This window comes from Lutzomyia longipalpis, chromosome 3, assembly GCF_024334085.1.
Source record: "Lutzomyia longipalpis isolate SR_M1_2022 chromosome 3, ASM2433408v1".
NCBI lineage: Eukaryota > Metazoa > Arthropoda > Insecta > Diptera > Psychodidae > Lutzomyia > Lutzomyia longipalpis.
In genome coordinates this window covers 10,488,700-10,501,347 of record NC_074709.1, presented here as the reverse complement: position 1 = coordinate 10,501,347, position 12,648 = coordinate 10,488,700, and the positions used below count along the sequence as shown (strand labels likewise).

The following is a 12,648-nucleotide window of genomic DNA, read 5'->3' as shown; positions in this document are numbered from 1 at the left end:
GAAAGCAGGGCCGTACTTGGATGTAATGTGCAAGAATGTCCTAAAAGGGTCATATTCAGCGTAAAAAATTTCTTTTATTTTTATGATAAAAGGTCATTCTGGTATTTAGCGTAAAAAACTAGTCTCCAAACTTTTATAAACTCTCCAAAAATAAAGAAAATAAAATAGAATTGGTATTCTAGGTAAAAGCTTTTAACGAGTTTTTTTCTTTTATGTTAAAAGTATGTTTTGGAGGTTCTACTAAGAGCGTTTTAAGTTTATTTTATGCCGTTTGATGATGTGAAAAATTATGAATCTGACAGAAATTGATCTCAAAATAAAATTATAAAGGCAAAATCATATTTTTATTTCGTTTTTGTTGAATATTAATTTTAACTAAATTTATTTATTTATTAAATATAAACAATTAATTAAAAATCAATTCTGCACATCATGCATTTGATAAATTCTTCACAATTTTGTGGAATAATTTGTAATGATCATTTTAAAGGTTTTATCCACACCTACTGATAAAAAATTAATAAAAAATAGCTATTCTGCGTAAATTTTTTTTCTTTTAAAAGATTCTTATGACGACTTTTACCATAAAAGTTCATAAAATAAAAGTTAAAGATTTTTTACATGTTTTACGTTGAATATGGCCCTTATTAATATAAAAGTAATTCTTCAAAAATACACTAAAAATGTCCTTTATTTGACTCATAAATGCGATAAATGTCTATTGCGGAAATAAAATTTCCCCTCATTTCCTTTTTTTTAAGTTTCTTAAAATCCTTAAAATATCCAAGGAATATTTTTTTCAATTCAGAATAAAAATGATTTAAAGAAAAATACCCGATTGATGGTCATAAAAAGGGAGCAAATCATTTTCATTTTCCGTACTAAGAAAAGATAAGAAACATAGAATTTTACGTACGCCCCTGGAAAATAAATAAAGAAAAATTGACTGTCTACTATTTGACTGACACATTTGCAGCACATTGTGGGACATTCTAACGTTGTTAGTTGATGTTTTGTGGAGTGAGAAAATCCGAGAAAATCAATAACAAATAGAAATAATCGCTAAAAAGTGCATCAGAAAGTGTTTCCTGAAACAATTAATCATGTCTTCAGCTCTCTATCTTGAGCACTATCTCGATGGTTTGTGAAAAATTCCTCAAAAACTTGAGAAACAATCAAAAATATGTCTTTGAAAATTTCTAGGCCTTGAGCATCTGCCAAATGAACTTCAGAGAAATTTCAATTTAATGCGCGACCTGGACTATCGTGCCCAGTCCATTATGCAGACCATTGATGAGAAATCAAATGAAGTCCTGGCCAGCATTGTGCAATCGGATGCATCGAAGGAATCCACGAGACGGGAGACAATCAAACAAATCCAGGAACTCTTCAACAAAGCCAAGGAATTCGGCGATGATAAGGTTCAGTTGGCAATTCAGACGTACGAGCTCGTGGATAAGCACATCAGACGACTAGATTCGGACCTTGCGCGATTTGAGGGAGAGATCCAGGACAAGAATAGCATAACACGTGGAAAATATGATGATATTTCTAAAAGTATTTATGGCAAAAATAGTTTTTTCAGGATACTGGAAGAGTCAGGAAGTAATTCTTTTTGTTTTTTCTTTGCAGAAAAACGCAAAGGGAATGATGCAAAATCACTTGGTAAAAAGAAGAAGCCTCATTCGTCTGAGGATGAGGCCAAGTGGAATAATACAAATGCCAGTCCACACGTTGGTAAACACAAGAAACAAAAGGTAATTCAGGAAAAAGATAATCGCAAAGGTCCCAAGGTAATTTCATTCATATCCATCTTAACAATCACACTGGACAGTTCGGAGGTCAGGAGTGCATGGGAATAACTTCTCCTGAGTTCTGTTCTGTCTTTTCGCCGCATGCCATTAAAATAAGATTTTAGCAACTTGAAGTTTGTACAACTTTTTCAATACACTGTTCTTCCCGGAAAGTGCTAAAAATGGCTGGAATTTGTGCATCCATCCTGCCCATTGCACCAGGATGTTGCTAAAGAATCTTAGGAACCTTTTTTTCAATACCCGGTTGTTCCTTGATTTTATCTTTTGGTCAAAATGTGAATCTGTAAAAATGCTTCACGTAATTGCAAAGGAAACTTCCTATGTTCGCGAAATTTCTTTATTTTACGCGATAAAACTATTACATTTTTTATTACGGAGCACGCACTATTGCATCCGTCTATTTTCTCTTCCAAATCCGATCCGTAATGTTTGCCGCCAAATCATTCGTTTTTCCCCACGTTCCCCACATTCTCTATTTTCACCACTCAAATTCACCACCGCACCGTTATTATTCCGCTTTAACACTTGGAGGACCCAACATATGGCACAACGCGGAGGATCAAATTGGTAATAACTACTAGCTGATAAAATATGTTCAATAATTAATTATTAATCAGTTTATTGAACTAGGATCGAAAGTTTCACTAATTCTCAATCTTCTTCAAGCATTCCTACACCTAATTACTAAATATTTAATTGAGAAAATCGTTACTGAAAAAAAATTGCGTAGAATCGATGCAAAATTGCCAATTTAAACGACTTTTTTAGCTACAATTTTACATAATTTATTATTGCGCCTAAATCATCACAAACTTTGATTTTTCAAGTAACTTTTTAGTCACTTCCGGCAATAAAATTAGTCTATATTAATGAATTTCACCGAAGAAAAGTGAACAAGAGTACTTTATTTGGGAAATATGGGGAAACATAACCTCAAAACAATGGCAAAAATGTATGGGATTTTGACTGGTAGTTATTACCAATTTGATCCTCCGCGTTGGATTCTGACTTTGACCTCAGTTATCTTCCAAAGAAAAGACTTTTCTCGAGATTTTCTTTCTGCTATCTTATAGTAATTAAAATTCCCTACACATAGATGCTAAATTCATCGAGATAAGTCCAATAGATTTTATTCTGTGACGATTTTAAGGTTCCAATTCGTAGCAATTACCAGTAAAGTCCTCCGAGTGTTAAGTGCGCGCTAAATTCAAATATTTTTCATAATTTTTCGAACCATTACAAATTTTGACCCAAAGATAACATCAAGGATCAGCCGGGTGTTGAAAAGGAGGTTCCTAAGATCCATTAGAAACATCCTGGTGCAGTGGGCAGAATGACTGCACAAATTCCAGCCACTTATAGCACTTTCCGGGAAGGACATTGAACTATTCCCGGAAGAAAATTTCAAGTTGCTTAAGATTTTTTTGTGTTAACTCTAAAAAAAAGCTCTTTTTGGGCTTTTTTTCTGGAAAATTCCTCTAACACTATGCCCTTTCTTTTGACACACTCACAGAAAAATGCCGACATTGAGGAGAGGATTGCTGATCTGGATGGTCATGGAACACCTCATCCCAGTGATGTACTGGACATGCCCGTGGATCCGAATGAACCCACATACTGCCTGTGCCACCAGGTGTCCTACGGCGAGATGATTGGATGCGACAATCCGGATTGTCCCATTGAATGGTTCCACTTTGCATGCGTGGGATTAACGATAAAGCCCAAAGGGAAGTGGTTTTGCCCAAAATGCTTTCAGGATCGAAAGAAGAAATAAAGGCGCACGTTGATTTTCATTTTTTACAAACCCGCATCTTTTGTTCTCAATTCCGCATACATTTGTTCCACTTGCTGCACTGCTGATGCTCCCTCAACAATCATTCGGTGCAGTTTCAGCGCTAATGTGCTCAATTTCTTCTCATTCAGCTGCTCAACTTGTGCCCACTGGGATGCGTACTCCGCAACAGATGTCCCCGCGAGAGCCTCAATTTTGCTGTAGAAATCCACCAGAGGATTCCCCGGGGATGCTCCTTGAGCACTGAAGACAATTCGAAGAGGATAAGTCAGCAGGAAGTGTTCCCCTTCCAGTGAGAATTCCACTGATACATCCACCTTCAATGGAGATTCCATTAGTTGCTTTTCAGGCAGCATAAAACTAAATGTGTCCGAATGGTTAGCTTTAAGGGCGAATTGTTGACAAAAAGTAGCATTGAACACAGCCAGAGACCACTGAGTGTCTTGCGAAAAGTCCATTTGAGCTATCTTTTCACTCGGCTGGACATCAATCTCAACATTCTCACCCAGAGATTGCCTCAGGGACACCTTGATGGTTACTTCGTGCGTTGCCACGAAGAAATTCCTCAAAAAGCCCAAACAGTTGAGAATGTGATTATCCACTTTGGCTTCCATGACAATCTTCGTGCTACTCTCCATGAGATTTGAAATGTACTCTTTGAAGTTTTCACGATTTTTCCTCCAATCAGGAACTCTCTGCTGTGTCTGTTGTTCCCTTTTTTCCTGCAGCACATAGATGAATTTATTTTCAGTTACTGCTACGAATTCATTCCATTTGGGATGATGAATCACATCAACGACTCCAGGAAGGGAAATTTTCTCTAATGAACATGAAAATTTGTCATCATCACTCCTTGATATTGCAATAATATCAACAAATGTCCAGGAAATACCGCAAAGTTTGTCCAATGAGAGAAGCTTGGGAATGTTGAGATATTTCTGCGTGAGAAAGATGGTTTCCTCCTTGATGGTATTTCCCACCAAGAAGGCAACTTTAACGATTCCCAGGGCGGAAATAGTGAAGATAGCATCAAAATGCGAAGAATACCAGAGACATTTGATATCCTCTGCAAAGGATTTCACCATGGAGACATCCCATTCATCATCCTGGTTCCTCTTCAACACATTCAGTGCACTTCCCATGCTAAAGAGCACAATTTCCCTCCCAATCAGCACTGAGCTGGCATCAATGTTGAGGAACATGCACAGAAAGTCCATATTTGTCGGGGAAAATTCAATGCATTGCATGTGAGATTCATCCAATGAGAGTTCCTGGAGAAAATCCTCCTCGAAGACATCGCACAATTTTACTTCTTGCTGAATCTCTCCATCTTTGCTGCAGAAGTTGAGAGAAAAATCTCCTTCGCCGTGATTGTGGAAGATTATCCAACCATTGAGACGTGTAGAAGCTCCCAAGATATTCGTTCCGGGAAGACAAGCGCATGGAAGAAATTCATCCTCCAGAAATCCATTGCATTGATCCTCGAAGAAGGTAATCTGTGGTTCCTTTGTGTTCCTATTCCCGGAGAATTTGATAATCCTCTCTTCATCACGAAGGAAGAATCCATCTCTGGAGGCAATAATTTGTTCTGGTGTAAAGTCTCGGGGTATTCTCCAATTTTTAAGGTACTCAACAGCTGCTTTATCACCTGGAAGAGAAGTTTTTTTTTGCCTTTAAATCCCTCAATGTGAGATAATCCTCAAAATTAAAGTTTTTGTGATTAAATGCGAAATTCCGTGATAAGGAAAAGATTTTTTTTGAGTTTTCTCTCGAGGTTTTTTATTGTATAAATATTTTGGATGAGTGTGAATGTTGTTTCTGTGGAAAAGATGCTGCCGGATGATCCATAGGGATCTACCAGAGCCCATAGTCGCTGTCGTCGGCATCGAAGAGGAGAAAATACCCAAGAAGTGTTACATAAACCACAACATTGCCGCATAAAGTTAAATAGCAGGCACCTGCTAGAATCTGCAAAAAAAATGGAAAAGCTTTAGTCCTGAACAAATATCCTGACTGTAGGAGTGAGAACATACAGTCCCTGTGCGCGTGAGAACAATCGGAAGGGCAAAGCATGAGACAATGAGTCCCATTGTGAGGAAAACAGCCAATTCCACGCAGGAAGTCGATTGAGATTGAGCAGCAAAGCGTTTTGCTACAATTGTGGGAATCGGTGACAGGACATAGAACAGGATGACAAAGAGTGGCCACCATTGCTGGTACTGTGGGAGAGCGCAGGCCAGAATGACGAGCGTCATCCCGATTGATCCGGCGAATGCCAAGAGAACGAGTCTGTAATGAAGAAAAAAATCCACCCCCGACAGGATGAGTCATCCCTCTTACCAAGACGTAGGAATCACATGGAACTTACGCTGAATCCCAGACAAGATGCAAAGCAACACAAAAGAAAGAAATTGCATTAAAATTCAATTTTATACAAATTGAAAAAAAATCTTTTTGAGGAAAATTTGACACCGCGAAGAATTTTCCAAATTTTAATCACATTTTTCAATGGAAATTAGCATGAAATTGCATTTACCTTTAACACCAGCCATTAAATTGCTTTATTTTACGCTGCTTTTGGACGAAAAACTCACGGAAAATACGGAAAAATTGAGTTTCTTTTACTCAACTTTATATTTTTGATTTTACTCAACACAAAAGAATCCTCGTTGTATGCAATACGTTAGTGATATGGTGTAAGGGGTTTGTGATAAGTGGTACGAATACTAGTACAAGTAAGGTAAAAATAGTGAAAATGTAAGAGCAATGATTTCCTCCTGGGTTGCAACAAAGCAAACTTCAAATCAATCTGTCATATCTCGCGGTAAATAGAGGTGGATTGAATTTTCCGTGAGCTTCTTTTACCACGTGGATCTCATTTTTTAAGGATTTTTTATTGTATTTATCACCAAAAGAGTGCTCAACTCTATCAAATTGAACAGAAGAATTTACCACCAAACGGAGAAAATTGAAATTGTGCGTGAAAATGAATTCGCATTGTGAGAAAAGTGAAGTTGATTTGCGCGACGGCGTATCATGTCGGGAGTTATTTGCCAATAAAGAGGGATTAACTTACAAGTGAGTCCATTAAATCCTTCACAGGAATATCCTTGGTATCCTTGGGAAAGTGTTGGAATTGGGAAGAATTTGCATGTGGAGGGAGAATTTTGAACAAAGAGGAATTTTCCATACCGGGTATGACGCAGAAAACCACGCGCTTGAATTTTTCTCTGCTCATCTTTTCTAGTGACTTCCTCATTCTTCCGGGATACATTGACTACACGTCGAATGTTGTGGACATCTCCTCGCCACTCACAAAGGGGATCACCCTCAAGACACCCCTTGTGTCATCACCAATGGATACAGTCACTGAAGCTGATATGGCCATCTCCATGGCGGTAAGTCCTTTTACATCCTTTCTTTCTCAATCAGTAGAGATTACTCCCTCAAATCCCTTGGTTGGATAGAACTTACCTCAACTAACAGACTCAATTCCATTTGAAGTCTTCACGAAGAAAAAAAAATCCCGCAGAAACCTGAGTAAGGATTTTTTTTTCAATCCAGACACTTTTATGGCTTCTGTCGCTATCGAATGGCAAAAATATTGCTTTTTTGCAGACCACAGAAAGTGTGTAAAAAAAAAGAAAACATTTCTCACAGGCCGGCGACTTTGTGTGGCTTGGTGACGAATTTATTTACACAACACGTGTTTCGAGTCGCGAGAAGAAAGATCTCGCAGCAGAGATTACAGTTCACGGTGAAAGAATTACATCGCACATTCATTTCCACACAACTAACCCATTTTTGGGGGAGTTAAAAGGCGGGATCTGACCCTTTTTTGAAATTCCTCGTTTATTATTTTTGCTACGTTTCGGAGCTTTATTTCTCCTTCCTCAGGCCTACAATTTCAAATGAAAATTGACCAAAGTCCAATATTATTATAACCCATTTGTGGTTCTAGCTGGATTTACTAGGTATACATAGTTTATAACTTTAGCTACATTTTCTCAAAAAATTCAAAATTGTTTATCTTCAATTTATCAGAAAAAATTGTTAAATCGATTTTCGTTATTCTTTAGTAGAAAAAATGTTTCATACATTATGAATAAATGTCATTTATTCGTCAAATGTTAAAAACAAAAACGTCAAAACGTAAAAGAAACGTCAGAATGAAACATCTCGTGAAACATAATTAATTTATCGAATCTGTGGATGGAGAATAAGATAAACAAACCTTTGAAAATGTAAAAAAAAAACTTTCATAAGTTATCTGTTATGTGACTTCCGAACGGATGCAATTAGATCTCTCAGAATCAAGTAGAAATGTTCACTTTTGTCCTTAACTTTGATTTACCTATATTGAATTTGCTTAAAAAGTTTTTAAATTATTATTAATTTATTTCAACTGAATTCTTTTAAATTGAATATAATTAACAAAAAAATTCAGGATAAGATAGCGCAAAGCTTAGCAGTTCTTAAGCCATCTGTGAGTCCATCATACCCACTTTTAATTAAATATTTTCTTACTTTCATTTTACAAGCAGAAAATATTTTAATTTAGACAAAAATGACTACAAAATTTCATAGATTTGACTAATGCAAAAAAAGGTTAAAGAAAAAGCAAGACTTTGATGAGATTTAATTCAAAATTACCTATAAATACTTAAAAGAAAAGCCAATATTTTTTTTTTGAATTTTATTCATGAAAACAAGAGAAAACAAACTATACTTTTCTATGCAAAAACAACTCAAAAATACCCGAAATCATTCACAAGCCATAAAAATTAAATAAAATTGTAGCGCCCTGCATAGGGGGCGCCACAAGGGGGCTCTGGTCAACTCCCCCAGTAACCTTTACTCTCGTCCTCACTTAAACTACAGAGCACTTTCAACTATCAGCCACCCGCGACCAAGCCTGAGCTCCGACTAACTCTCTGCTCTCATCTAATTTTTATTTTTATTTTTCTCTCGCCTATGTGGGGGTTTGTAACCTGGAGGCAGAAGGCCGTCGTCAAAGGGTGGGTAGCCGTTACAGGTACCACCAATCTAAGGGTATCACTCTATGCGCAGGTTAATATTTGCTGGATAGTGAGTCAGGCGCTACAGTTTTTAGTTATAGAGTGAGCTTTAGTGCTTCTTGGGCGTCATTTCTAGTATTTTTGGTTGAGAAAATTGACTTTTTTACACTATTTTGAAATCATATTTTAAAGGAAAATTTCAAATAATTCCCGGACTAATCAATCTCAGCCCTTTAATCTTGTTAACGCAAAATAAAAAAAAAATGTTTGAAGAATTTTCTATTTTTAAACACGTCTCTTTTCATTTTATTTGATAAGCTTAGTCGAGGTTCTTGAACTACGGCTATCTCTCAAAATGAAAAAGAAAAATTGTATTGCGATAAAAACAAAAAGCTGAGTACCCACCTGAGTGAAGATGCGGATGATATTCTCGGAAGTTTTTTTTTCATAAAGAATCTCCCAAAAAGTCTTATCGAGGGATACCTATTGTTTGCACAATTTAATTTCGATTTTAGCTTTTCGGTGGAATTGGCATCATTCACCACAACTGTAGTCCGGAATATCAGGCGAATGAGGTGAATAAGGTGAAGAAGTACAAGAGCGGTTTCATTCGTGATCCCGTTGTTATGGGACCAAAGCAGCGTGTGTCTGATGTTCAGGATGTGAAGCGTAAGCATGGCTTCACGGGGATCCCCATAACGGACACAGGGGCATTGGTGGTCGCCTCTTGGGTATTGTGACATCCCGTGACATTGACTTCCGTGAGGATGAGAGTGATTTGCTGCTGGAGCAGGTGATGACTGGCATGGAGGACATGGTGACAGCTCGGAGTGGGGTAACCCTCGAGGAGGCCAATAACATTCTCAAGACAAGCAAGAAGGGAAAGTTGCCAATTGTGAATGGCAGCGGGGAATTGGTGGCCCTCATTGCGCGTACGGACTTCAAGAAGAGTCGTAACTATCCGAATGCATCAAAGGATAGCAATAAGCAGCTTCTCGTGGGAGCTGCCATTGGGACACGTGAGGATGACAAAGAGCGCCTGGCGTTGCTTGTGCAGAGTGGAGTGGATGTTGTGGTGCTGGATTCATCGCAGGGTAACTCCATCTTTCAGATTGAGATGATTAAGTACATCAAGCAGACCCACCCGACGCTGCAGGTAATTGCGGGGAATGTTGTGACGCGGGCACAGGCAAAGAACCTCATTGACGCCGGTGCAGATGCACTCCGTGTTGGCATGGGTAGTGGCAGTATTTGCATTACGCAGGAAATTATGGCATGTGGAAGTCCTCAGGTTAGTCGCAAAGAGGAAGTGTTTTTGGGAGTTTTTTTTCTTGAAAATTAAATTTTCAGGCCACAGCTGTGTACCAAGTCAGCGCCTATGCACGCAATTTTGGTGTCCCTGTCATTGCGGACGGTGGCATCAAGGATGTGGGACACATTGTGAAAGCACTGAGCCTCGGTGCGTCCAGTGTGATGATGGGGGCTGTATTGGCGGGAACTTCAGAAGCTCCCGGTGAGTATTTCTTCTCAGACGGTGTTCGATTGAAGAAGTATCGCGGCATGGGGAGTCTCGAAGCAATGGAGCGTGGTGATGCAAAGGGATCAGCCATGAGTCGCTACTACCACAGTCAAATGGATAAACTTCGCGTGGCGCAGGGTGTGAGTGGGAGTATCGTGGACAAGGGCAGTGTGCTCAGTGTACTGGACTACTTACACAGTGGCCTACAGAAGAGTTGCCAGGTGATTGGAGCTAAATCCGTGACTGCTCTACGTGAGATGAACTATTCGGAGGAGTTGCGTTTCACGCGACGCACGACGAGTGCACAGATGGAGGGCAATGTGCATGGGTTGTTTAGCTACGAGAAACGTCTCTTCTAACAGCTACCGCAGGTGCAGCCACACCATCGGCATGCGTGTGGGTGAGCAGAGGAGGCGCCACATGGGCTGCCTGCAATTCCGGGGATCATTTTTTGATCATTGATTGGTTCGATTTTTTTTATCAAAAGTTGTGTGAAGGATTATAGTGAAAATATTTTTCTTCTGTGTTTAGAGCGAGAGAAAGAAACTTCCAGCTGGAAGGTGCATAAATGTCTATTTTTATTGAAAAGAAATAATTAAAAATTAAATGTTACCCCGCCCCCTCCCCCCCCATCAAAATTATACATATACACAAAAACATACAAAGTTATATATTAGAATGTGTCAATAAATGGTATTTTAGAGGATACACGTGGTTTTCAATTTATATCCGTCGTGGGCGGAATAATTTCCATTTAAATGGAAGGCAGACAAAGTTGTACTAACAGAACAACTTTGGTGTTGAAGTAAAGGACATTGAGTAAAATTCACTAGTCAGACAGTCTTGACTTGTCTTAAGTTTCCTTAAAAAAGCATAAAGTTACTTTAATTTTCTTAAACGAAACTTAGAATTTCCTAAGTTTTCTAAGCGAAAGTAAAAATTCTTAAGATTTTTCAAGAGGTTTTAAGGATTTCTTTAAATTTTCTTAAGACTTATTAAGTTTGCTTAAGAAGAACTTAAATTTTCTAAAGATGAAACATGAAATTCCTTAAGTTAGACTGAATCAAGCCAAATGCATATTTTTTTGACTTAAGAATCTTAACTTTCGCTTTAATTTTAAAAATCTTTAGAAATTTTAGCTTTTGCTTAAGAAAACTTGAGAAGTTCTTAGGATATCTTAAAAAAGATTTAAATTGTATGAAAATTAAAGTTTTTATAAGAATGTCTTAAGTTTTTATAAAATTTCTTAAGATTCCTTGAGAAAAACTTAGGATCTCTTAAGAAAAATCAAAGATTTTTAAGTTTTCTTATACAAAACTTAAGATTTCTTAAGACAAGCTGTATCGGGTTAAATGCACATTTTTCGATGATTTTTTCTGATTGCATTCAGGCATCAAACTTCGTAAAAATCATAAAAAATATAGGGGAGACCGGGGTAAAAATAGTCAATTTGCGTAAATCCTTATCTGCAGGATTCCCCAAGGGCAAGAAAATTTCCTCGATAGGTCATTCTTATAGGAAATTTCCTGGCCTACAACTTTGTCTCAGACCACTTTTCTCTATCTCCCCGGGAAATATGAGTTTTCGAGCTTTTCCTAAACCCTTCCGCTTCTGACTATTTTTAAACGCGGCGGGTAAATATAGTCATCAGTAGGCTAAATAAAGTCGGTCGAATTTTCCGACATTTCCAATGATTTTCCACCTAAGAGATTGATAGTAGTTGATAGCTAAACTTCTCACCTTTTGATCCGCGACAAGGAATTTCACTTTTATACGCACTAAAACAGAGAATTTTGCGATTTTCTCAAACACGACATTTTGCAACAAATGAATAGAAAATATGCCAAAAATTTCGATCTCCCATATGATTTACATGGGATGACTAGATCTACCCTAAGGGGTATGTTTTGATTCAAATAATTGTACAGAAAAATCATTAAAAGTTAATGAAAAATACACCTTGGCAACGTTTTCTGCACTAACCCAGCTAGTGGGAAAAATTATCAGATTGGAAAATTGCTGAAGGAAAAGTTCGGAAAACGCGTTTTTCCCAATACGCAAAAGTTTGGGAAATGGGCCAAAAATCTATTTTCTTTTTTAACTCCTAAAGTACTGATCGGATAACCTCCAAATTACTGTCAAAAATTATAGGTTGGTAGGGCTTTGCACCCTAATTTTTTCCGATTTTTCCGATTTATATTTTGGGAGAAATTGGCATTTGAAAATTCCAAAATGACTATTTTTACCCCGGTCTCCCCTACATTTTGCTCGATTTTCCTAAGAAATCTTTAGTTTCCCTTTAATAAAGAAAATTGAGAATCTTAAATTTTTTTTTTTAAAAAAAACTTAAGACTTTTGTAAGAAAACTTAAAGAATCTCAAGTAAACTTTAAGAATCTTAAGAAAACTTAAGTCTGAAGACTTCTTAAGAAATTTTAAGTAAGCACAATTTTCTATTTCTTTAGTTTAAAAAAATGCTCATTATCGTCTTCAGATATCGAAATTC

At 37.5% G+C, this 12,648-nt stretch overlaps 4 protein-coding genes across 5 annotated transcripts; 2 read left to right on the top strand and 2 right to left on the bottom strand.

Moving 5' to 3' along the window:
* The first annotated feature begins 989 nt into the window (after positions 1–989).
* LOC129791958 (inhibitor of growth protein 4) lies at positions 990–3,618 on the top strand. 2 transcript variants are annotated; one of them, XM_055830642.1, is made up of 4 exons: positions 990–1,140; positions 1,204–1,557; positions 1,633–1,757; positions 3,328–3,618. In XM_055830642.1, exons 1-4 carry the CDS (start codon positions 1,104–1,106, stop codon positions 3,586–3,588), a joined length of 777 nt encoding a protein of 258 aa, XP_055686617.1. In that variant the 5' UTR covers positions 990–1,103; the 3' UTR covers positions 3,589–3,618. The 2 variants fall into 2 exon arrangements, with proteins under 2 accessions (XP_055686617.1, XP_055686616.1); XM_055830641.1 differs by having other exon boundaries at positions 1,633–1,793.
* On the bottom strand, positions 3,602–6,316 carry LOC129791870 (uncharacterized). Its single transcript, XM_055830473.1, has 2 exons — positions 6,143–6,316; positions 3,602–5,254 (listed from the first exon to the last, which is right to left on the bottom strand). Exons 1-2 carry the CDS (start codon positions 6,156–6,158, stop codon positions 3,612–3,614), a joined length of 1,659 nt encoding a protein of 552 aa, XP_055686448.1. The 5' UTR covers positions 6,159–6,316; the 3' UTR covers positions 3,602–3,611.
* LOC129792020 (leptin receptor gene-related protein) lies at positions 5,369–5,895 on the bottom strand. Its single transcript, XM_055830734.1, has 2 exons — positions 5,640–5,895; positions 5,369–5,574 (listed from the first exon to the last, which is right to left on the bottom strand). Exons 1-2 carry the CDS (start codon positions 5,859–5,861, stop codon positions 5,461–5,463), a joined length of 336 nt encoding a protein of 111 aa, XP_055686709.1. The 5' UTR covers positions 5,862–5,895; the 3' UTR covers positions 5,369–5,460.
* A 112-nt stretch (positions 6,317–6,428) lies between the features above and the next one.
* LOC129791880 (inosine-5'-monophosphate dehydrogenase) lies at positions 6,429–10,849 on the top strand. Its single transcript, XM_055830486.1, is given in 5 exon segments — positions 6,429–6,684; positions 6,854–7,004; positions 9,140–9,332; positions 9,335–9,915; positions 9,975–10,849. Coding segments are annotated over 5 exon segments (1,545 nt in total). The 5' UTR covers positions 6,429–6,592; the 3' UTR covers positions 10,503–10,849.
* The last annotated feature ends 1,799 nt before the right edge of the window (positions 10,850–12,648 follow it).